Source organism: Sylvia atricapilla, chromosome W (genome assembly GCF_009819655.1).
Source record: "Sylvia atricapilla isolate bSylAtr1 chromosome W, bSylAtr1.pri, whole genome shotgun sequence".
Classification (NCBI taxonomy): domain Eukaryota; kingdom Metazoa; phylum Chordata; class Aves; order Passeriformes; family Sylviidae; genus Sylvia; species Sylvia atricapilla.
Genome location: NC_089173.1, coordinates 13,470,534 through 13,496,203, shown reverse-complemented (window position 1 = coordinate 13,496,203; position 25,670 = coordinate 13,470,534). Strand labels below are relative to the sequence as shown.

At 42.2% G+C, this 25,670-nt stretch overlaps 1 protein-coding gene and 1 long non-coding RNA gene across 3 annotated transcripts in view; one reads left to right on the top strand and one right to left on the bottom strand.

The window, feature by feature from the left end:
- Window positions 1-25,670, bottom strand: part of LOC136373473 (uncharacterized) — a 166,354-nt gene that overhangs the window by 38,030 nt on the left and 102,654 nt on the right. The window lies entirely within an intron of this gene.
- Window positions 2,980-25,670, top strand: part of LOC136373457 (ceramide transfer protein-like) — a 193,344-nt gene continuing 170,653 nt past the window's right edge. For both annotated transcript variants that reach the window (XM_066338355.1, XM_066338354.1), the window contains exons 1-2: window positions 2,980-3,354; window positions 5,898-6,032. In XM_066338355.1, coding sequence (XP_066194452.1) covers window positions 3,259-3,354; window positions 5,898-6,032 — 231 coding nt within the window. In that variant the 5' untranslated portion in view covers window positions 2,980-3,258. The remainder of the gene's footprint in view (window positions 3,355-5,897; window positions 6,033-25,670) is intronic.

Sequence of the window (25,670 nt, the reverse complement as noted above, 5' to 3'; positions counted from 1 at the left end):
TTCCTGTGGTCCAGGTTGGATGTTATGAACAGCAAAGTCCAAAGGCAGTGTCTGTCTGAACTGGGCTTCCTGTCAAAGAGATTTCATGAGACACAGTAATCTGGCCACATACTGGTTTAAATATATTAGGAAAATTAATCCACAAACACCAGAGGCTTATGTCCAAAAAGGATACAGAGGAATCCTGTATCCTTATTCAAATGAAGGGAGACACCATGAAGCATTTCCCATGGGGTCTCTCAAATTGTCAAAAGATGCAGCCTCCTTTTTATTCTAATTTCCCAGTCGCATTTCTCTCTCTCTTTCCCTATTGGCTGAGGTACTTGAAAGGTACAGACTTCCTGAATCGCTTATTATAAACCCCTTTCTAATGTGTACACCCCCCTTTTTCTTTTTCCTTGTGTGTTTGTTCTTTTTCTCTAAGTCCAGGGATTTCACACAGTATTGAGTGAGTAACAGTCTGTGTCAATTAATGGAATTCCCATGGAATCTATGGTTCCACCCATTGCTTCCTTCATCTCTCAGTATCTGGCCTTATCAACCATCAGGCCCACAGTTTGTTTGTAAAGACACCTCCTTCTCATTCCTTTAAATCCCTCCTCTTTTTATTATCTCAGTAATTGTCTTTACAAACCGTAGTTACCATTGACTTATGCTTTTTTGTTCCTGGGTATTTTTTTGGTTTTGCAATTATTTGCAGTGACATCATTTTCTGTCCTTTTGTAGCCATTTCTGGATCTGTAGGCATGGCTACTACCTGCATTTCCTTGACCACCTGCTGAATGAGCTGCACTAAGTGTTATAAACTATTAGAAGCCAATTCAAAATAAAATATTTTATTTAGCAATTTTTCCAAAATCGAATTGAAAAGCCACAATAAAATCGGACAACATTGATCAAATGCTGGGTGGACAGGGAAATGGCAGCAAAGGTGCCTTCCAACACTGCCACACATACTGGGTTTCAGCGTGCAGTTTTTATAGTTTATTTGTCCCGAGGCTAAGTCCATTCAAAGTCCAGGTATTCATGTATTTCTTTATTTCCAAGTGAGACTTTGAAAGAGTTCCCGTAAGCATGAAAAGACGATTCAATAGTTTTCCCGGATTTCTTCTTTGGGGTGCTGATTTGATCATCCTCAAGATCCTCCACCAAGACTGATATCAGATGTTGAGAAGCCGTAAAGTGGGGGAGCCCATCCTTGCTGAATGGGCCATCTCCAGTCCAGTCCTGCTATTATGTTGCGAATTTTTGAGGTTTTACAGCTTGCACAATAGGCTTTGGAATCCCAGAGACACCCTCGAGTGGCTTTTAATAGTCTAAACTTTTGATACAATATTTAATACATGAAATTTATATAGTATATATTTACCACACTAAGCAAGGGATCAGGTATGGTAAAAAGGTTAGAGATTGCTACAGCACATAAGAGGAAAAGAGCATTCATTTAACCCATAGTCCACCAGGTAACCACATAAACATGTCCCATTCCCATCCTTTCCACATTTGGACCGGTACATAGACTAACTTTCTTATTCCCTTTGTTATTTGTTTCACCACTTCTCCATTGCCATCTATTTGCAAAGAGCTGTTTGAGTAATTTAATTTTCCACACACTCCCCCTTCTTCTGCTAAGAGATAATCTGACACCATCCGATGTTGAAATATCACGTTCCTCATCTGAATGGATTGGTCGGCAAGGTGGTTAAGAGCTGTAGCTGTCTGGTTGGTTATTATTTCAAAGACAGCTTGTAACCCAAGTATTCGACTCAAATTATAAATGGGTTCTCTAGCACCTGATATTAATTCATTTGGATTCCCAGGGGCTGGTACATAGGTTATGAAATGAATGAAATGTAAGAAATTCCCATTTTTTGACACAGTCTGTCATTTGTTAAGAAAGTTATGCTGTTTAAAATGTTATGCCAGTTGTAACCTGTCTGTTAAGAAAGTTATGCTGTTTGTACCAAAATTTGTACCCTCAAAACCTTATTCCAAGTTGTATACCCCCTCTAAAACCCCGGGTTCCCTTTCCCTTCCGTCGGGCTAGACTGTCACCATTCCCCGCCGGCTCCTCGAACTGCTGGCCCCGCCTAATAGGAAAATCCAAGGACATCCATGGTGCACCGCTCCAAAACCAAAGTGCAGTTGCCGGCAAACGGACCCAAAAGCCGCGACCCAGCACAAAATCCAGATAAAAAGGAAACACTACAACACCGAGAAGACCCTCAGCTACCTAGAGACCGAATTCTGCTTCTGCTGGGAAGAAGTGACGCCCCTAGACCACCCGAGCCCAGTTGAGTTCCTGGGGATTCCCGCGAGGCCGGAACTCCCGACTCTGCTGCGGCGAGAGCAGCAGATTCGCCTGACACCTGATCCTCAGCGGCGACAGAAGCGAGAACGGCGACAGGAGCAGCGACGGCGCAGGCGACCCCTCGAGTTCCCCCATTAAAGAGCTGACTAATAAAGGCTTTTCAAAGGAGCAGGTCTCCTGGCCCATTAATAACAGGTTATATGATTCGCTCAGGCGGCCATTCATCTTTTTTACATTTTTGGGTGCTCCCTCCAGCCAGGGATGCATCAATTGACTGCTTTTTTTGTTTTTTTTTTTTTTTTTCTAACTAGATAATACTATACCTTGATCCCTAACTGATTTCCCTGAACTTGTAGTAGCAAAAAGAACAACGGTCTAATATATTCTCCGTCGGCAGAGGAAACAGAGCTCCCCACCTCATCGAGTTACGAAGGCGAAACCCACCGCTAGCTCCACGGAAACGACGAAACCACGATGGCAGCCACATGACGACGGGAGAGAACCGCTGTAGCGGCCTGCGTTTCCAAGAGCCACTTGTAACCAGCCCTACTGCTGAAAGAAATACTACAATCCCGGAAGCCACCGCGCGGCCCGGCTAGGGGACCTGGGAGGGAAGGCTAGGGGCGGAGCTAGTAAATATTGGCACGGAGCACTTGCCTTGTGGAAGATGATGGTGTTTTTTACGCTCTAAGTGGAATGCGTGGCAGGCAGACGTGTGTTTGTGTGTCCTCGCCGCCTCTGTGTTGTGGTTTTTGCCGCGGGTAGGAGCCGTGGAGCAATAGTGAGGGGGAAGCCCAGGCTTGCGTGCTTCGGCGCCGGCCGGTTGCTGGTGGTACTGCGGGTGCGGAGTGGTACTTCTCAAGTAGACCCCGCTACTCCCGTCCCTTCAGCAGGAGGAGGCCGAGGCTGCTGTGGGCGGGGGTCGTTCGGTTCTTCCCTGCTTGGCTATGTCGGACAATCAGAGTTGGAATTCTTCTGGCTCCGAAGACGACCCCGAGACAGAGCTCAGGCTGCCTGTTGAGCTCTGTGGGGTACTCAGCAAGGTAAGCTGCCTTTCCTCCTCCCCGCAGCCTGTGCCTGACGGCCTCTACCTTCCTTTTTCCGCGTCGTACTACAGTCCCCCTCCTGCAGTTGGCCCTAACCCTAATCCTGCAGCTGGCTGAGGGCTGTCAGCCCCGGCTGCCCGTTTTCTCCCCACCCCGCTGTTCCGGAGGATCAGGCTAAGGCTCCTGCGTCTGCCGGCGCCGGTAGAGGGGCCTGGTGGGGGCGTGGGAGGCGCCGTTATGGCCGATGTAGCCGCCACCTGACGGCGCGGAATCTGCTAGGCAGCTGCTCTGGCGTCCGGCACACCCCCCCGCTCCCCCTCCCTCAGCCGGAGGCATCACCACATTCCCCCTAGATCGGGGGACGGAGGCAGGAGGAGGCTTACGTCCTCATACTCGCATCTACCCAACTGCCTGTCCGTCCCTCGCAATCTTTGAGAGGCGGCGTGAGGTAGCAGTTTCTTGAGGAAGAGCCGCGGGGCTGCGGCTTCAGCCGCGGCTGGGGTAGGGGTTGGCGGCTGGCTGTCTCTGCTGCCCCTGTATCGAGCCCGCTGGCTGCCTGGCATGAGCTTCCGGAAAGAGGCCCGCGAGGGGACAGCCAGGTACGCGCGAGGTGTCTCCCCCACTCCTTAGGCTTCTGGCCGAAGCTGACGTTGGTCCTGTTTGTGGTCTGGTGCCGCGACATCACACATCCCTGCCCGGGAGCTCCTAAAAGCAGACGCGGCTCGTGATCACTTCCAAGAAGCAGGCCCCAGCACGAATGGCACAATCTTTGGTCCAACTATCAAAACTGGGCAATAAAAAACCCCTGCAGCGAGAGATACAGGAGTGGAAGAAAAATGACATTGAAGTTTATTTCCCCCTTTTAAAAATAAGCATCACTTTTTGCTTATATTGCTGAAAGTTAAATGACTTGCAAATGTGTTGGATGATACTGGGAAACTTTAAGTGTATTTTAAAGCTGAATACTGAATTACTAAGTTTGAAAGCAGATTTTTTTTTTTTTAAACAGAAAGTACTTTCAGAATAATGTTGAAATATCTTTAGAATTAAAGCACTATGTTTTGAATTTCTTTCCTATGCAATAAGGCCAGACACAGACTTGTGTAGAAGGCACATATTATGGAGTACTGAAATTATAAGTAGGCCCTGGATGCTGAGAGGAGCTATGATGGGGCTAGTACTCTGTTTTTTGTGAGGTACTCTGTGAACTCCTTCAGTCTTGAAAATGTTTCTAAGCCTAGAAATGAGGGAAACAGCTATGAGAAAAGAAGGCCCTTGGCTCTCATCTGTAAAATCTTATAATCTAATAAGTCCTAGTGCTGTATTTTACTGGTGTAGCAGGTGAAGCCATGGCTTCTGACATTCTGTAGCTTATGTACATGCAAACGTTTCTGGATGATTGTGCTGAGTGTAGCTGATGCTGCTTTTTCTGTGAGAACAGGGAATGGAATATGAATAGCCAGGTATGGTGAAACCTGTTGCAGTGAATATGCTTGAGGGATGTTTACCTTTTGCTAGTTGACACCTCAGCAATACTTGAGACAAGCCAAATAAAATGAAATGGTAGCATACCAAGCTTTCTACTAACGAGATACTTACTTTTAATAACTTATGTGTGTAATTATTGTTTAAATCAATAAAAGTAGGTTACAATTCTCTGTATATGCACTACTGTTTCAGTTCTGCCCTTTAGTAAAGAGCAAAGCCTTTGGTGAGGCAATGCACTGCCCTGTACATCCCCACTCCCCCAGGCCTCTATCCCAGCCCTGCAGTGGCTGCCAATCACTGGCACACCGGAAGCAATGCTCCACACCCCACCCCTGGAGGCCCAGTCTAGCCCCAGAGGGCCAGACGACCAGAAGGACCCAGGCCAGCCAAAGGGTATTTACCCAGAGCATGAGGCAAGCAGGTCTTGACCCTACCTCCTCCTGGAATTTCTATCAGCTGAGCACTGCTGGAACTAGGAGTGGTAGCTATATTTGTTCTTTTCTGTATCTCTTCTGTCTTCTTTAAATTCCTTCTTCCTGGGGTTTTGAGTGACTTAAAATCAGACAGGTTTGGAGTTTGCTAAGTTTAATGGGCTAAGTTAATGCTTTGTGGAATGTTTTATGTTGAATGCTGTGCTCTAAACTTTTGCTAGAGTTCTCTGATTTTCTCAAGTTGCTAGTAAAATTTTTCTTGTTTTGACCTCTTGAGAATACCTTGTTGGTATTTCTCCCTTGCATCTAACTCAGAGTACATGGAAAAATGTAAGCCCTTTTAACAGTCTTGTTGAGCAAGTTTTCTGGGGCCTTACAGAATTGTATCCTACTGGTCTCTAAATGTTTCAGAACTCCAGTGTGTTGGGCCTTTTTCCTATTGTATATCCTGCTTACAATTTTGTGGTGAATATAAAGAAGGAACTTCGATGTGGAAATGTCTTTCCTGAAGCCTGAGAAAATCAGCCAAACTGTTTTTTTATTGGTTTTTTATTAGCTGATCTTGTGTGTGTGTTTTTTTTTTTTTTTTTTTTTTTTTTTTTTTTTGTTGTTTTTTTACAGTGGACCAATTACATTCATGGATGGCAGGATCGATGGGTAGTTCTGAAAAGCAACACACTCAGTTATTATAAGTCTGAAGATGAAACGGAGTATGGCTGTAGAGGCTCTATCTGTCTGAGCAAGGCTGTCATTACAGTAAGTGCTATTTCAATATTTACATATGTTTTTGGGTGTTACATATTTGTAGACTCGTGTCTGGTGAAAGTAAACACAGGTATGGCAAAAAAATTCTTGTAAGTTGTTTAATGTTAGTTATATTAGTGCAACACTGTAGAGCCAGGGAAAGAAGTTACTAATAAGAAAACAATCTGGTTTTATCTGAGATTGCAATATGCAGCTTTTCGTATCTGTTATCTTGGAGGTTTCTGTTGGTAGGGATAGAGTTTGCTTCTGGAGGAGGTGGAGTTTTCCGAAGGGTCAGCCTAAGACCCTGGACCAACTTCGCAAAGACAGCAGCATCCATCACAGTCTTTACACTTTGCACCGGAAAGAGAGGGTAATATTTCTTTGACTGTACTTTCTGAACATAACTCTGTACAAAAATTGTAAAAGAAAATGTGCTATGTATTTCCTTTTCTAAAGTGAGGTGCTGTTTCTGCCTAATGTTAAAAGATCCAGCATTATGCTAGTAAAAATAAAGACCCCACATATAAGTGAAATCTTATAAAGATGAACTTGCCTTTGAAGATAAAGAAAAATATTTTTGTAGCTTTCAGAGTTTATATATATTAATTATGACTAATACTTACCAAAAAGCATGCTTTTCTGTGTTACTGTTAAACAGCCAGTTATTTGACTGGAGGGAGGATGTGAAGCTGGACTTGTGTAGCACATAACTTCCTAGAGCAGTAGTGTTAAATCTTAGTATTTATGTTCTTACTCCACCAACTGTTTTGCTTTCAAACTGAATTGAGGATGACAAATAAGTTCCCTTTAGTAATATTCAGCTTAAAAATAGATATTTTTTTTTAAACACAGTTGGATTTGCAAAAAAAAGACTGGACTGATTACATCAACTTTATGTATTTTGGGAAAAAGATTGTGAAGAAAACACAGGTTTTTACATTTAGATGTCTGACAGGTATTGTAGTCATCTGAAAATTAAAATAGGTTGCCTAATTTCTTTCAAAGCTCTTTTTAAAGCTACTTAAACTTTTCAACTTGCTCAAGATTTGACTTTTTCAGGAATTTATGGTGCACAGCAACAGCATCTAGAAGCGGTCATTTAAGTGTACTTCTGGTAGTCTGTAGAGGTACCAGTCTCTGATCAGGACTTTTAAAAAGGTGTTTTATTCACTAATAAGAGGCTTAACATGCCAACCAGGCAGAGACAGGAAGGTGTTGGCAGGGAGGTAGGCCAAGAAATGTACCGTAGAGTACATCTCAGCAGCTTGAATTCCAGTTCTGGTGGCGGAGAATACAGTGATGCTGATATTGTTTTGGGAATATTTTGGTATATTGTGCTTTGGGAAGGGAAGTTGGCGAGCTCCTTGTCTTATGACTAGGAAGTATGTAACACAAACTTCTTGCAGATAGCATTTTTCCTCTCTTCTGTCTAGCACTTGTTGCATCTGGTAACTTGGTGTTGAATTGTTGACTCACCCCCTTTCCTCCCACTTCTGGAGCTTCTCGAATACATTGAGAAAGAATAAAAAGTATTTTTCAAAATTATTCTGATATTTTAGTTGTTTCATTTTCATTCAGAATCATATTTGGTGACTGGTATTTGACAGTTTAATTGCTTGTAGTTTAAATGACATCTGAAAGCTAGTAAACTGCTGTTAATTATTTCTAGTTGCAGTTAGTGATTGCTATGTAAGTATTAAAGGTTCAGGAATGCTTTTAGGTCATGTGTCTCTAGGATACAGAAATTTACTTTTTCATAATGGATGCTTCTGGTTTCACAGTTTGGTAGCAAAGGAAATATTTTTTTTAAACCTATTTTTTGTAATAGAAAATGAATTATGATAATTGTTTCTTCTTCCTGTAGTACATAGTTAATCTATCTTCATGTCCTTGTAATGTCTTAATATAAACTTACTAACATGTATCTAAATGCATTGGAGAATACCAGTAGTTGATAAAATGTTGAGATAATAATGAAAAGCTATTTTTGTTATCAGTGAAACTTATTTTTTACTGTATGTTTTGCAATTACTTTGGTAGAGAGGTTGGGTTTCTTACTGACTTAATGTTCAGTAGCACTGATCTGATGTAATTGGGATCCTCATCTTGAATATTTGTTGACAGTCTTTCACTATACTGTAAGTATAGTTTTCCTTGATCTTGCTAATCCAGAGTCAGGCATTGTAACTACCTATCTCCTAACCTTCTGTATTGCAGGAAATTTTCATTAAGTATAAAGCAGGGTATGAGTGGTATGAAATGATGTTGATGGCTAATGTTTCCTTGTAGGAGAGGGAGGGGACTGGATTCTCATGAAGCCTTCTTTTAGGTGCTCAGGTTAGGTATGCCCATTTGTCTGATGGGGGATGTAATGATTTTCTGTGTGTAATTAATGCTACTAGTAGTATAGAATGTCCATGTTTCACTGGTGTATAAGCATAAATTTGGAAAACTGCTCTCATTGTGTAGTCTTACTGTACTTTCAGCAATGAAGATAAGCCTTATGATAAATCATAAAATTAGGAGACATGAATGCTGCATTTGGAAATCCACGTATTCCTGTGACAATAGTCTTTAAACGAATGGAAAATGTGGGGTCTGGTTGGACTATATTAACCATTGTAACTGAGAAGCTGATTTCACTGGAATAGAGGACTAAAGGATTGTAACATGCCAGAACCTTTAAATGTAAGGGGATAAACCGAGGTTCCTTTACTCTGGGTTGGTGCACAGAAGAAATACCAACCAGATATTCTCAGGAGGTCAAAATTACACAAAAGCTTACTGGTAAAATATAGAAAATCAAGGAAGTTTGGCAAAGGATTTAATGCAACATCCAATTCAACATAAAACACTTATCATAGCATTAACTTAGCCCATTTAACTTAGCAATCTTTAATCTGTTTCATGTTACATTACCATGAAAAGAGAATTAGGAGAAGAAAGAGAGAAAGACAAAAAAGACTAGAAAAACACATATATAGCTACCAGCTCCTGGGTTCTAGTGTGGATTCCAAGAGGAGGCAGGGTCAGACACATGGTCACTTCATGGTCAGCCTTTTAAACCCCAGGGTCTCCATGGACCCTCCTCTCAGGTGGGACTTCTGGTCACTCAGCCACTCAGGAGCTGAGTTAGGGCAGAGTGTAGCACTGCCCCTGGTGTGTACCCTGATTGACAGACACTGTGGGGCTGGGATGCTGGTTCTATGCCTGGGGAGTGGAGCATTTCACTGCCTTGCCAAAGCAAGGCCTGACCTGCCCCTTCCATCACACACACATACATCACAAAATGTCTTGAGACATCAATTTTTTCCAGTCTGACAAGGATGAATATTCTATACTCACTGGATTACATTAAGTAATGAACTGTCAAGAACTAGGCATGTGAATTAGGTTATGAAAGAAGACTGTGAAAGTCAATATATTATGCTGTGGTGTGTTGTACATTATCTGGCTAAAAGCCTTGAAGGTGTTTAATTGGTTTATAACAGAGAGGGGGCTTGAACTTAAGTTGAAAGTTCTGCTGTGATCAAGGGATGAGAAGGAATTATGTGTATTATTAAAAATTTGATATATGCAAAGATTCAAGTTTTGTTCTATTAGTCTAGCTTGGACACATTAAATTACTGCTGCAGTTGGGTGAAAAGTTTTACTAAAAAAGCTAAGCTGTAAATCCATGCCCTGGGCAGAAGTACCATAGCAATAAATTTGTAATACTTGCTAATTGTGTGGGGAAGTATTGCTTCCAATTGTCTGAGGTTGGAAAACTATGTTTTAGTATGAGAGCACTTAATGAAATAATTGATTTTCTCTAACTTGATGAAGTACTTTCTCAGCCTTAATTGCTGCTAAAAGATGACTTGAGTAAACAAAGATATAGAATACAAACCCATAATAGATAGGGGTTTATTTAGAACACAAGGCAATTATACTTTTAGGCTTTGGTGTGAGCTTAAAATAATTTAATAGTTACATCCAGATTGGTGGAAAATTTTGGTTTAATGGGAGAGAAATCTGAATGGCAATGTGTCCTGGTTTGGAGTAAATTAGGGAAGAACCTCCAGAAGGAGTCCCCTAAACCAAACCTCCACCACCCCTTCCCCCCCCCCCCAGCCCTGGGTTCGGGAAGGAAAATACCTCGGAGGAAAGTGGAAAAACTGGTTTATTGACAAAAATACAATCCCCAACACCGAATAGTGGGAAAAGACAGGTTACTGTGATGATGAGGAGGGTGCTGACGCGTCTCTCTCTGGCCAGGGACTTCTCCAACTTCTCAGGTCAGGTCAGGTCCGGAGCCGGTTCAAACCTTGGGGGGGGGGGGGAGGGGGGGAAAGGAAGGAGGGAAAAAAAACCCAAACAGAAGCAGCGGGGGGGGAAGAAAAACGGCGGCAGGGGCAGCCGGAGAGCAAAGCGAAGCAAAGCGGAGCGAAGAAGGCAAAAGCAGCCGAGCTAGCTAAAGCAAGAGCCGAAACAGCCAAGCAAGAAAAAGAAGGAAGGAACTGCAGGCTCCCGCCCAAGAGGGCGGGATTCAGCTGCGAGACATAACAACATATCCAAGATATGGGATGGATATATGGGATAGGAGGCAGCTCAACCCAGAACACAATGGTAGACACTGCATGCAAAATACATTACAGAGGCACATGTGGTCAGGAATGCTTATTCATATGTGGAAGGCCTGAGGTGATTTTATTCTGGAGAGGAAAATGCCAAAGAGCAATAGAAGAGCAAGGGAGAAAAAGAGTTGATGCCTAGGAGATGAGATGGGGCTGCTGTTGGTGAGACAGACAGAAATTGTGTGCAACATGGGATTATCCTGGACAATAATTTGTAGCATTCACATACTCTGTACAAATTTGTATATGAATATTACAGTCTGAGTTATCTGTACCAGCAGTGGCTGGGTTGATGTTCAGAGTGAAAATGTCAGAATATTGCCTTGTATTTATCAAAATACTATATGAAGTACTAATATCCTTGACATGCAAAATGCAAATATTTGGCTGGGTGGAAAACTGGAAGATTTCTTAGTATGTATTGAAGAAATTAGGTTGGAAGTGGAAAAGTACACATTCAGATCAGCTTAAATGAGACTGTTAGTCATTATGGAGTTCTTTGTCATAATATGACCAGGATGGGTGAAAAAACCAGTAATTTATAAAAGTACTAAATAACAAAATATTTTTGCATTATGTAATATTGCTAAAGTATTCAGCTTTAGTACTTGAATATAATAATATCATAGAATATCTTGAGTTGGAAGGGACCCACAAGGATCATTGAGTCCAACTCCTGCCCCTTCACAGGACATCCCAAGAGTCACATCATGTGCCTGAGAGTGTTTTCCAAAAGCTTCTTGAACTCTTTCAGGCTTGGTGCTATGACCACTTGCCTGGGGACCCTGTTCCAGTGCCCAACCACCCTTTGGGTGAATAACCTTTTTCTAATATCCAACCTCAACCTCCCCTGACACAACTTTGTGCCATTCCCTCAAGTCCTGTCACTGGTTACCAGAGAGGAGATCAGTGTCTTCCCGTCCTCCTCCTCTCACAAGGAAGTTGTAGACTGCAATGAGGTCTCCCCTCAGTCTCCTCCAGGCTGAACAGACCAAGTGACCTCAACTCCTCCTTTAGACATGAACTTCAGTTGCTGCTTTTGCCATGTTCCTCCTGAATTCTAATCAATGTGGTTGAGATCAAATCTTCTAGCATACTTCAGCTACTTAGTCTGTTTGCCATGTCTTTCTACTCATTTGAAGTCTACTGTTCCCCACTTAAGAGGACCAGTTAAACAGAACTTGCTAGCCCATGTCTACAGATGCTTAAGAACCCAGATTGCATTGTGACTAGAGTCTAATAAAGTCTTAGTTTAAATTGCAGGAGAAAAGTTGTTTCACAATTAAATATGTATGCATATATAGACTGGCATCAAGTCAGTTTTAAACTTTGATGAAAGCTTTTCGGCTGACATTTGTTAGCAGTATACCTTGTGCTTATAATTAGGTCTTACATGTTGTTAATTATCATTATACATTAGTTCTTATACACTAACCATTATCATTACATATTCAAAGCAGTCAGTCAAAAACTTTTATCCTAAATTAGCTGCAATATGCAGTACCATGGAGTAAATGCCATATAGCTAGCTTGATAATGTTCTTGATGGTCCTAGTTGTTGAGGTCCAGGTGACCTGATGGGAGGATGTGACACAGACAGGATGAGGACAGTAATGGTAACACTGCATTTATAGAAGTGCTTATACAGTTGTACTGTATCAAGTTGTTTATGTTTGGATTCAAAGCAAGCTAGTCTTAGTCTGTTTAGTATGTTGCTGTGTGCAACCAGCCTCTGTTCTAGCTGCAGCTCCCCTGCTTTCATAGAATGGGAACTTTCCATTCCCATTACTGTGAGTCTGAGTCCAGAGTGCTGTACTCTTTTTGACAGCTCAGCATAGAACTACAAAGCATGGCTTTGCTCTTATGGTAGAGTATCCTGAGTGTTGCCTTGTGGTTTTCTTGTGAAATCCATATTGGTTTGTTGGTGTATGTACAGCTTTTGGATCTTTCATGGCATACTGCAGTACACAGTATGAGATACAACAAAGACAGCTAATGATACACAAATAGTGATTTTGGGAGTGCAGCTGTCTATGTGATTCCTGTTCTTGTATTTGTCCTATTGTTGTGGTTTTGAAAAACAAACCAAGTAAGAGGCTCTAAGTCAGAAATAAAATATAATGAGAAGAAGAGGAAAATAAAATAGAATAAAATAAAATAAATACAAAAAGAAAAATACACTGACAGAGTCAGAATACAACCTGATCAGGGTGATGGAAACAGTCCAGACGAGGTGGTCTTCCTGAAACAGAAATCTTGTAGAAAGGTCTGGTAGCTTCGGTCCTCTGGGAATCCAGTGGGTGAGGGCTGCTTCTACTGTCCTAAATCCCAGCTTATATCCAGATGAGAATGCTTGGCTCTTCCCCATGGGCGGAGCATCTCACAATGGGATGATGAGTCATGGAAGAGGGCCTTAATGGCCCATTAAAGAGAGAGATAACTCTCTCTGGGAGTTATCTCTGAGTCATGCAAAAGGCATTGATGGGCCATTAACTAAAGATGGTGATAGAATACATCCTAAACTACAACCCAGGACACCTATTAAACTAAAATGTGATACATGGAGTTTTGCATTCTCTAAAGTTGATATGACGCTATCTTGCTTCCTGCCTGATTAATAGCTAACTTCTTCCTGTATATGATGGGATTCCTAATGAGTTTAACTTAGCAATTTCACATCAGTTCTTAGCTGTTGTTTCTCCAGGTGGTATAACTCTGATTTTTTTCCCCCCTCTATGGCTAATATATGCTGCTGGTAGATATTGTAAATATTTTGCTCCTAATGGATACCTGAGAAGCATCGTTTGCATCTTTCTGCAGGGGACTCAGTTCTCTGGTTTAATTCCCACCAAGGTGACAACATGCATGCTTCCATTTTCAGTATTTCCTATCATAAAATGGTTTAAGTAGGAAGGGACCTTAAAGATCATCAAATTCCAACTCCTCTGCAAAGGGCAGGGACACCTTTCACTAGACCAGGTTGCTCAGGTTATTCCTGGAGTTGTTAACCGATAGTTATCACTAAACAAAAGTTGTGCCTTTAATAAAGCTGAGAGTTCTTCAGACTGTATTTGACCAGGACAAGCCCATTGGTTATATCTTCATTTCTTGTAGTGTGTATTTGTGAGTAACCGTGACACGGACTCAGACCAGCAGGGAATCTGAATAGTTTATTCAAAGAAACGAGCTGGTTTTATACACTTTTTCAAGGCACAGTATTTCCTTATATGAATATTCTCACTACATGACCTATCCCATGTTACCACATCAGCAATGCGCTTTCTAAATGTCCTTCTATGGGGTGATCATGTGCTGTTCACCCATCTGTCAGCTTCTGTCAGGCTCCTCTCCCATAGGGGTCTTCCGCGTGTCACCTTCTCCCCCCAAGGTCAGGTGGAGACAAGCTTCTCTTTGCTGCCATGTGCTTCTGCAGGCAGGACCGAAAGCCCACAGCTCAACTCCATCCTATCTCTTCCCACATGTATTTAAATCTGGTAACAGCCCTTCACTAAGCCATGGAGCCTTATGCAGGGAATTGACAGTCAATGGTAGGTCGCTTAAAGCACTGGCTGTGTGTGTGCAAATGCTGTTTTATAAATATTTAAATCCTGACCTCATTTCTTCTAATAACACAGTGCCATTCCATGTCATTGATCCAAGTTTAGCTGATATTTCAAGTGCACATTTGTTATATTCTAGATTTTGCTATTGCAAATCATTGGTTTTCATTGGGCAGATGGGAATAGTGTGTATCACAGGTGTGTTTGCATATAAACCGATAAAATGTAACTTGATACTATATAGTAGTTTCACAATATTAACAGGAAAATAACTGCATAAAGTATTCATTAACAAATTGGGTATTGGAAAACTACAGGACAGTAGATTCCACACCAAAATTACAAATTATTTCTTGTTTTTATATAACCACTCCTGCCTCTGAACATCTTTGCCATGTGTGCAAATTAACCATGTTCATTTTTGAGACCTGCAGGTTTCAAGTTTAAAATGTGGTTTAAGTGCAAAAGTAACATACAGTTGTCTTGGGTTTTGTAACAAAAAAAAAAAAAAAGTTTATTTTATTCCATCTGTTGAAACTCGGTTGGGGAAGTGTTTTTTCTTTATCTGTTGTAACTCCAGGAGGGAGGGGGTGACTGCCTTTCTGATAATAAGCCAGCTGTTAGAACTGAGTGGAGCACTGTTTCTTAACTCTGTTCACTCTCCCACTACCTCCATGGGGATATCTTCTGTTAATGGGCCATTAAAGCTCACCAATGACATGACACATTACATCATCCCATTGTGAGATGCTCTACCCAGGGAGGAGGAGCCAAACCATTTCCACCTAAATAAAAAAGAGCCACAAGTGTCACCAGACATCCAGTGTTCCTATGGGACTCCCAAAGGAAGACTGGACCTGTCTCTGGACCCTTTTTCTCTACAGGACCATCTCTACTTCCAACAGGACCACATCTGCCACTCCAGGAGGGCTTTACTTTTGGACTGTTTCCAACACCGACCAACAGGGTGTCAGGTTTATTCTGACTCTGCCAGTGGTCTTTTGTATTAGAAATTGCCACATCTCTTGGGTTTTTGGCATATTTTGAATAAAATGTATGATAAACAATGAAATATGCTTTCTCTTAGTTGTTACATCCTAGCAGTAAGGTCTAGGAGAAATAATGATATTTAAAAAACCCAAAACACAGCCTTGCGAAATGTAAGTAATTACTTTATTTAGTAACTTTATTTTTTGATTTAGAAGTTCAAGCAATGATTTGTAAAAAAAAAAATAATCTTATGTACTTCTCTAATTGTATAAGGGGTAAGTGGCAAGGATGGAGACTGCAGACCAGCCTCTGTGAGGAGAGACTAGGGCTTGCATACATTGGACACAGACCATACTGGAACAGGGGAAAAAAGTGAGAAATTAGTAGCAGAGTTGAAGTTTTATGAACTGACTGTCCCATCCCTGGAAGCGTTCAAGGCCAGATTGGATAGGGCTCTGAACAACCAGGTCTTGTAGGTGGTATCCCTGCTCATGGTAGGGGAGTTGGAACTAGATTATCTTTAAGGTCCCTTCCAACCCAATGATATGACTGTAACTCCCCCATCCCCCTGCACCTGTGTTTTTAGGTTTTTTATTGTTTCCCACAATCTAACTCTATTTTTAATTGGCAGTAAATTAAAAGAATATTCACCAATCTGAGTCTGGTTTGCTCATTATGGCAATGGGTAAATGATCTCCCTGTCTTTATCTTGACCCACAGCTTTTCAACATTTTTCCCCAAGCAGATGAGGAGGGGGTATGAGAGAGCAGATGGTTGGGGATCTGGCAGCCAGCTAGAATACATCCACCATAATCTAGAGAATCATCATAGATATAGCTTGTAATTAATGTAATTGTATGAAAGAATAAGAAGGGACAAGGATTGTTCTTAAGCAGAGGCAGGATTTTGCTGCATGTACTCCAATTTTGGGGAAGGAAGAGCTCTCTAAAGGAAGTGGGAGTGGGACAATATCAGGCTTGTCCCTGGCAAACTGTGGGGTAGTAGGAAACAGTAGTGGGACAGGGTACTTGTGAGGGCCCTCTGGAGGTAACTCAGATGTACCAGCCACACTGGAGCACACCTGCAGTCTTACAGAAACAAACCATGGATTGCTGAGGTAACAGAAGCCACCAGGGAAACACTGGAGAAACACCATAGTAACAAAAGAATGCTTAAGAGGGAATACCTTGTTCAAGCACAAGCAACCAAAACCACAACCACTAGACAGGACTATTGAGTATCCCTTTGCACCCCCACTGGCATTGTCACCATTAAATACTTCTGTTAAATGCCTGTACACCAGCGCATGCAGTATGGGGAAAAAACAGGAGGAACTAGAGATCTGTGTGTGCAGGGCTTTGATGTCATTGTGATTACAGAGATGTGGTGGGATAACTTGCATGACTGGAATGTTGTCATAAAGGGCTACACAGTTTAAGAGAGACAGACCAGGAAGGTGCAGTGGTGCTGTCCATGAGGCAACACTTGGAATGTATCGAGCTCTGTCTTGGTGAGGATGAAAAGCGAGTTGAGAGCTTATGGGTTAGGATAAAAGGACAAACTAGCAAGGGTGACATTGTGGGTGTTTGCTACAGGCCACCTGATCAAAATGAGGAAGTGGATGAGGCCTTCTACAGGCAATTAGAAGCAGTCTCAGAGTCACAGACCTTGGTTCTTGTGGGGAATTCAACCACCTGGACATCTGCTGGAGAAGCTATGCAACAAAGCACAAACAGTCCAGGAGGTTCCTGGAAAGCATTGACGATAACTTCTTTTCACAGTTAGTGGAGGTTCCCACAAGAAATGGTGTGTTGCTCGACCTTATACTAACCAACAAGGAAGGCCTTGATGATGTGAGGGTTGGGGGCAGCCTTGGCTGTAGGGGCCATGAGATTGTAGAGTTCAGTACTGAATGAAGAGGTAACAGGATAGCAAGGAAGATTATAACCATGGACTTCAGGAGAGCTAACTTTAGCCTCTTTAAGGTTCTTCTTAGAAGAATCTTATGAGAGCAGGCCCTGCAGGGAAGAGGGGTTCAAGAGAGTTTGTCAGTATTCAGAGCTTGCTTTCTCCAGGCTCAAGAATGATGCATTCCAATGAGGAAGAAATCGAGCCAAGGGTGCAAGAAACCTCTGTGGATGAATAAAGAACTCCTGTCTACTTAGATACAAGCAAGAAATACAGAGAAGATGGAAGCAGGGTCAGACTACTTGTAGTGAATGTAGAGAGGTGGCCAGAGTAAGTAGAAATGAGACTAGAAAGACCAGGGCCCATGTAGAATTAAATCTGGCCAAGGATGTCAAATATAACAAAAAAGGCTTTTTGAATACATTTAAAAAAGGAAAACAAGGGATAATTTGGGTCCATTAGTAAACACATGGTGCTTGCTGTTGTGGGTTTGGGGGAGTGTGATATAGTCAGTCTGCCAGGCCTCCCCATATTTGTATTTCAGCCATTGTCCTCTATACCAGAGAGGCTTTAATTGCTTGGCCTGCCTAATTGCAGCACGTTTCACATTTGTGGATAACCTGTGTGATAGAGGACTGGACACTCACCAACTGTATGAACTTTAACAAGGGGAAGTGCCAGATTCTGCACCTGGGATGGGGTAACCCTGGTGTATAGACTGGGGGACAAGACACTGTACAGCAGCTCCACAGAAGGAGGTATGGGAGTCCTGGTCAATGGCAAGTTGAATATGAGTCAGGCACATAGTGTGATTCTTAGGATTGTCCTGTGCAGGGCCAGGAGGTGGACTTTGATGATCCTTGTGGGTCTCTTTCAACTCAGGATATTATATGATAGTGTCCATGGTTACATCCACCCCTTGATCACGAGCCCATATATATGTTGTAACTCTTCTTTGATGTCCTGAGATGTCATGGGCCCACCGAACTAGAAGAAATTCACCTTTGTGTTGCCAATCCAAATCCACCTGAGCCACTCCATTCTTAGCCTGATCCACCTGCTGGTTGTTGTGGTGTCCTTCAGTGGCCCAACTCTTGGGTACATGAGCATCTATGTGATGCACCTTTACAACCAGGTTCTTCACCTGGGCAGAAATATCTTGCTACAATCCAGCAGCCCAGATGGGTTTACCCCTATGCTGCCAGTTATTCTGCTTCCATTGCTGCAACCACCCCCACAGGGCATTTGCCACCATCCACAAATCAGTATAAAGTATTTGCCGTCTTTCTTGTTCAGCAATGTCTAAGGCAAACTGGATGTCTCACCCCTGCAAACTGACTTGATTCATCTTCTTCAGCAGTTTCTGTTACTTGTCATATGGGACACTATACAGCTGCTTTGTATCTCCTATGCTTTCCCATAAGACTGCAGGTTCCATTGGTAAACAAGGCATACTGCTTCTCACTTTCTGGTAATGTATTATATAGTGGGGCCTCTTCAGCATGTCACCTCCTCTGGTGACATTCCAAAATCTTTGCCTTCTGGCCAGTCCATGATCACTTCTAAGATTCCTGGATACTTGGGATTTCTTATTTGAGCTCATTGTGTGATCACTGTGACTCATTTACTCCATGTAGCATCTGTTGCATGATGTGCAGAGGAGAACCCTCCCTTTGAATATTCAACCCAACATGGGTAACTGAGATGCCAGGAGGAGCTCTGCTTCAGTACCGATCCCTTCTGAAGTAGCTCAAACCCCTCTGTAAGCTGCCAGTATCTCTTTTTCCAGTTGGGATGTAGCAGGCTTCAGATGCTCTGTATCCCCAACTCAAAAAACCAAGAGGTTGACCTCAAGTCGTCCCCAGTGCTTTTTGCCAGAGGCTCCAGTGTAGACGAATCCGCAGACGGCTGGGACAAGGAATTCTGCCAACCTGTATATTCTAGAACATGTGGTTTTATTGCAAGGGTCGTGGGTAAAAGGGCCTTGCCTTCAGCCACCAGCCTCGGCTGAAGGGAAGTCCCAAAGAGAGAGAGAGAGAAAGAACAGCTGGGTGAGAGCTAAGAGAGGAGGGAGCGAGAGAGCAAGGTGGCAGGAGGAAAACAGCAGGAGAGAGCAAGAATAGGGGGAAGAGGAAGGGTAAGAGAGCGAGGTCCTTGTTACAATACATTATATCTCCTTTTGTGATGAACATTTTAATTTTCAGTGACCAACAAACACAAGACACAAAATCCTATAGAATCTACATACAGCCTATAAGAACTACTATATTAGCATACTGTGTTATATTTTAAACTCTAAAAACTACTCTTTAAACTTCTGTTTTGCTACATTGACCTTTGGATCCCTTAGCCAGCAGAAAGGTATTGTTCAGTCAAAAGGGATTCTCCTTCAGCTAGCTAGACCATTGTTTTCAGGTTATATAGTAACTAAGACTCAGTATCCTACAACTCAAAGTAAGCTTTCATTTCTATTTCACTTATAGGTTTCATATTTTCAGAATCTTTTGCTAAGCAATCATATTTATAAGGTTTCCCTGATTCATCTTCCCCAACATCTCCCCCTTTCTGATTGACAATTAAGATACTAGAAATTGTCCTATTAATTATTTTTTGCACACATTTAAGTATACAGGGTATGGCTACTAAAACTACAATTATTACTATTAAAATAATATTTACCTATTTTACAGAGTTCCTTTAGCCAAGGTGCAAAGCTCAAACCGTCAAACAAATTGTCTAGCTAGGATGGGTCATCTGTTGTAATTTGGTTAGCCAAATCTCTTAAATTTTGTAACTGTTTATGAATAGAAACAGAATGATCTGATAAGTTCATACAGCACAATCCTTTAAAATCTTCACAGCTGTGCCCATGTGCTAATAAAAGATAGTCAGTGGCAGCTCTGTTTTGTAAAGAGGCATGTCTGACCGCCTCTTCATCTGTCAACAAATCACTGATCATAGTAGAGGTGGCATTTACTTCTTTGCTGAGCCAACAGCCCAGCTTGTTTAACTGTTCTAATGCTACTGAAGAAGTTAACTGAGGTAGAAAAATGCTTGCAGCAATCGAACTTCCAGAGTTCCAAGGATGGAAATCACTATCACAGCTACTTTCAAAGTGATGTCCCCCTGAAGATCTTATTTTCCTGTTTTTCTTTTTGATTACTTCTTTGACTTGGGGAGCAATTATTGTAAGTTGTCCCATGGCGCAAGGGCCACCATCTATTTTTGAAGGTATACGTTGCCAGGCCCTGTCTCCACAGATGAGCCAAATTCCTTTAGGAAATCGAATAGGAAGTTTGTTAAAGCAATCGGCATAAGGTTCGTCATATACGAGAAGCTTAGTTTGATGACACCAGGAAGTTATATTGCTATAGGCGAGGTGATATGGGGTAACGTTTAAAAGAGGGCTGTTTTCTCCTAGGAAATGGAACAGGTAACAGGTGTCCATAGTTAATGAGCCTAGGATTTTTAACTCTTGAAGGTCTGATTTATCAGCTTTAGAATTGTCAATATAAGTTTGGTGTCTCTGGCTGGGAGTTGGTGATATCTGATGATCGTCATATGGCCAATATTTTTCAAAAGTAACATTGTCAAAAGCTTCTGGGAAAGGTACTCCAACTAAATAGGTTGAGAAGGATTTGTCAAGGCTCGTGTTGGATAAGCAGATGGTATCAGAGCCTGCAGACTTGGCTAAAGCAACCCAGACATTAGTCTTTGGTTGATCAACAGGTAAAGCTTCACTACAAAAACTAAAAGAAAAGGGTAAAAACAACATGCATTTGCGCAAATAATAAAAGTCCAGTCTTTTCTTGAGCTGTTTCTGGTGGGCCATCTTCTCCTGATGAATCGGCACAGTTCAGGTCTTGCTTGCTTCCTGGCTTCCACTTGTGGTGTCACTGGCCAGTGTGGAGGTGTCAGTGGGCTTTGATGCGTGGTATGGCTTCACGTTCTTTGCTGGAATCCACTTGAGTCCTTCTCCTGTGGAGACACACGCATACCCTTTCTCCCATGTTATAAGACTATATGGTCCTTCTATTTGTCCTGATTCTAAATTTTTAATTAAAACTGGGAGGTGTTCTCTCAGTTTTGCCTTTTTGTTGTTCAAGAAATGTCTGTAAATGGGGGGATCAGGCTCTTCTGTAGAACTGTTCAAAAAAATTATAAACATACAAGGCTTTATGCAACCTCCTCTGAGGTGTGGCCTGAGTTTCTCCCCCTTTCTGTTGATCTAAAATGCGTTTTAAAGTCTGATGTGTTCTTTCTATCATCCGTTGACTTGTGGGTGAGTAAGGAATGCCAAATGTATGGTGAACACCCCACTCACTTAAAAATGCGGCCAATTTTTGTGAGACATATGAAGGACCATTGTTTTGATTTCCTGGGGGACCCCTAAATAGGAAAATGCTTGTAAAAAATGCTGGCAAACATGCTTAGCTGTTTCTCCTGTATGTACAGAAGCAAAAGCTGCGTTTGAAAACGTATCAACAGAGACATGGATATTTTTAAATTTCCCAAAAGAAGGGTACTTTGTGACATCTGTTTGCCATTTCTGCGAACTTTCCAACCCTCGTGGGTTGGTAGCTCCTGAAGAAGGAATGGGCTGAATAAGCTGACAATCAGGATAAGTCCGCACAATATTTTGCGTTTGTTCAAGGGTAATGTGAAAGTCTTGTTTGAGTGCCTGCGCATTTTGGTGAAAAAAGGCATGACTCAATTTAGCTTGTTCAATAATGTTAGGCAGTGTAGTTGCAGCAAGCATCGAAGTAGAACCTTTCATGCCTGCTGCAACTTCTTCATCAGATGCTGTGGATGCCAATGTATCAGCTCGTGCATTTCCCTCTGCTATAAATCCTGGAAGACTAGAGTGAGCTCTAAGGTGAGAAACAAAATAGGGAGTAGTTCTGTGTGACAGAATCTGATAGAGACAGGTGAGCTAAAGACACAACTTATCATTACTTACATTTTTTAGAACAGATCCCTCAATTCTCTTAAGAATATTGGCGACATATGCTGAATCAGTGATTAGGTTAAAGGACTCTGGGAAGAGCTGAAATGCTCTTACAACTGCTGCCAATTCAACAATTTGTGGAGAACCTTCAACTTTTTCAACATCTTGTTTCCAGGCTTTAGTTTGTTTATCTTGCTATGTAACTACTGAATTGTGTGTTTGTCCTGATCCATCAGTGAAGAGAGTAATTGCATCTAAAGGTACTTCACTGATCAGGGGTTTTTCTTTGTAACATAATTTAGCTTTGATTAATTTGTGTACTGGGTAGTGGATAGAGCAAACACCTGGAAAATCAAGCAAGGCATACAGCAAGTCTTTTGATTTTTGCATTGCCCAATCAAAATAGGTTTTGATCATGGGTAAATAAATAGTTGTAAACTCACAGCCTGCGACTGACAGAAGCCTTGCTCTGCCTTTGATGATAATTAGAGAGATCATTTCTAAAGATGTGAAGATTGTCTTTGGTGACCTGTAAGAGAGAAAACCCCATTCAATTATTAAAAAAGGATCTTTTTGAGAGGAGTTCCATTGAAAAATGAGGCCATACAGTCTTATCTTTTCCCCAAAAATTGCAAGGAAAAAGGGTTTGTTTGGAACACAGCGATGTGCTTGTTTGTTTTGCAGAGCATCAGTAAGTTTTTCTAAAGCATTACAAGCTTCAGGAGTAAGAGATCTAGGGGATTTAATGTCATTGTCCCCTCTTAACAAATCAAAGAGTGGGGCGAGTTCATCAGCAGTAATTCCCAACACAGGTCTAACCCAATTAATTTCTCCTAAGAGCTGTTGTAAATCTTGCAAAGTACGAACATTGGTCCGGAGTTGTATCTTTTGGGGTGTAATAGACTGTTTTGTTAACTTCCACCCTAAATATTTCTTGGGAGCAATTTCTTGTATTTTTGATTCAGAGATTACCATTCCAGCTTTTCTTACTTCAGCGACCACACTGTCACGAGTTCCTTCCATTTGTTTTTGTGTTGGCGCTGTGATGAGCAGATCATCTATGTAATGAAGAATAATAGATTGTGGGAATTGTTCTCGAACTGGAGCCAGGGCACAGGTCACGAAATATTGGCAAATAGTAGGGGAGCATTTCATGCCTTGGGGTAAAACCAGCCAATGGTACCTCTGGAGTGGTTCTTGTAAGTTTGTACTTGGCACAGAAAAGGCGAAATGGGGAGCGTCGTCTGGATGCAGTGGGATGTTGAAGAAACAGTCTTTTAAGTCAATGATAACAAGTGGCCATTCTCTTGGGATCATGGAAAGGTTAGGCAGGCCAGGTTGGAGTGGTCCCATGTTTTCAATTACTGCATTGATCCTTCTAAGATCTTGTAACAATTGCCAGGTGTCAGAAGCTTTCTTATGGATGACAAATATAGGTGAGTTCCAAGGACTGTTAGTGGGTTTGATGTGACCTTTTTGTAGTTGCTTAGCTACAAGTTTTTTGAGGGCACTCAGCTTATTATCTTGCAGGGGCCACTGGTCGACCCAGACAGGGGTGTCAGTTTTCCAGGTCAATTTTAAAGGACTGAGTGCCTCAGTGGCCCCTACGAAAAATCCAGTTCAATTCTTGCCCTCCACTGAGAAAGTAAATCCCTTCCCCATACCGTGATGGGTTTCTGCACTACATAAGGACGGAGCAATGCCTTTTTGTTTCCTGGTCCTGTAACAGTAATCACAGATTCGCTTCGTAGGCACGGAGTGACACCTCCGATGACTGTGATAACGCCTGGGGGATGTCTCAGCTTCCAATCTGTTGGCCAAACATAATAAGAAACAAGAGAAACATCTGCTCCAGTATCAATCATTCCCTTAACATTAATTTGAACCCCATTATTTGACAACTGGCAAATCACTATTGGTCGATTGTGACTGATGTGTTGAACCCAACAAACCTCAGGATTTTCAGAAGTGACCGAGGAACAGTGTGGTGGCATGTGATCCATGGTTCACATGGGCAGTGCTATGGCAATAGCTGTAGCAGTTTTGGGCGGAATATGTAGTGGGGGATAACGGGCATTGGCTAGTACCAACAGTTTTTCATTACAGTTAACGGACACTATACAAGGTGAGACAAGGAGTCCTAGAATGTCATTACTTTCTCTGCCAGTAACTAAAAAGTTTTGTTGAATTTGTGAAGTCCCCTTCATACTTGTTGAAATACAGTCATAACTATCATTTTTTATAAAGGTTGTTGGTTTGGAGGCTGCCAAAGTACACCAGAATCCTGGGGATAGCAGGCCTGGGTCATTACTTGGGTTGGTGCTGGCGATGGAGCAAAGTGCTTTGAAGCCAGGGTGTTCACAAATTTCACGTTGGGTATGTGGGGTGCCATTACTTGTTTCATCACGCGATGGTGTTGCACACTCTCATGTGAGTTTTTTGGAATGTATTTGCTCGTAATAATATGTCCAGGGAGGTACTGTTGATCAAAATGTTTTCCCCTCTTGTAGGTAGGGCATTGATCTGGTGCTCGTGCATCTTTGTAGATTTCAGGGCAACGTCTCATGATATGGCCAGGTTTTTTACATAAGTAGCAGGGTCCTGTAGCCACAGCAGCTCGCATGACAGCCATAGTATTGCTGTGTTGTTGGGAGTTGAGGTGCAAAGCAATCAGAATTTCAGTAAGCTTTTGGTCCCGAGCCTCTGATTGTGCTGTCTGCACTGAAAGGGCTTTTTTTTTTTCTCCTAAAGTCTTTCCAAGCTCATTAGCTTGTATGACTGCTACAGGCTGTGGGCTTCCAATTTTGTTACAGTCATCAATCATCTCAGGCACTGTTGGTCTTTCTTTTCCTAGGGCTTTGACAGCTCTTTTGCATTCTGCATTGGCATTATTTTCTATGTCACATACCATTATTGGGTGAGCTATATCATCACTGCATTGCCTTTCTGCTGCTTGGAGTACGCGGTCAACAAATGTGGTGAATGGCTCAGATAAATCCTGGCAGATTAGATTATAAGCCTTTTCAAAAGTTCCAGCAGGCTGAATTTGCAAGAAGGCTTTACGAGCCATCTTTTTAATATCATCCAATGCTGTTCTGGGCAGGTTCACTTGGTCTTCGTTCTTATCATCAGGGCTATCACCAGTTAACTTAGAGATGCTAAGAGTCCGAAGGTCTGCATCAGTACCCTGCCTGTAAAGTGTCAAAACTCCAGCAAGCATTTTTCTCCATTTCAGTTCCCATAGCATATATTATGAGTCCGTAAGAATTATGGTAGCAAGGTTTTTACAGTCATTAGGTGTGTGTGTCACTCCAGGGTGCTTTTTAGCAGTTGTTTAAAGTAAGGAGAGCAAATACCACTGTCTTTGACTGCTTTTCTCAGCTCTTTAATTTCATGGGATGGGATAGCAGCCCATGACCTGGGGCCACCGGCCTGTTGACTGAACAGCACAGTCATAGCTAGAGGATTAAGATTTTTTTCTATGCAAATCTGGCATGTCACTTCATGCCAGTCTGTTAATTGAGGGGTATCAAAAATGTTCTGGGTGTGTTGTGGCCGTGGTTGCGGCGTCGGCGGGGGCTGTAGTGGGAGTGCCGGTACCGAGGGATGCAGTTTCGCGGGGGAT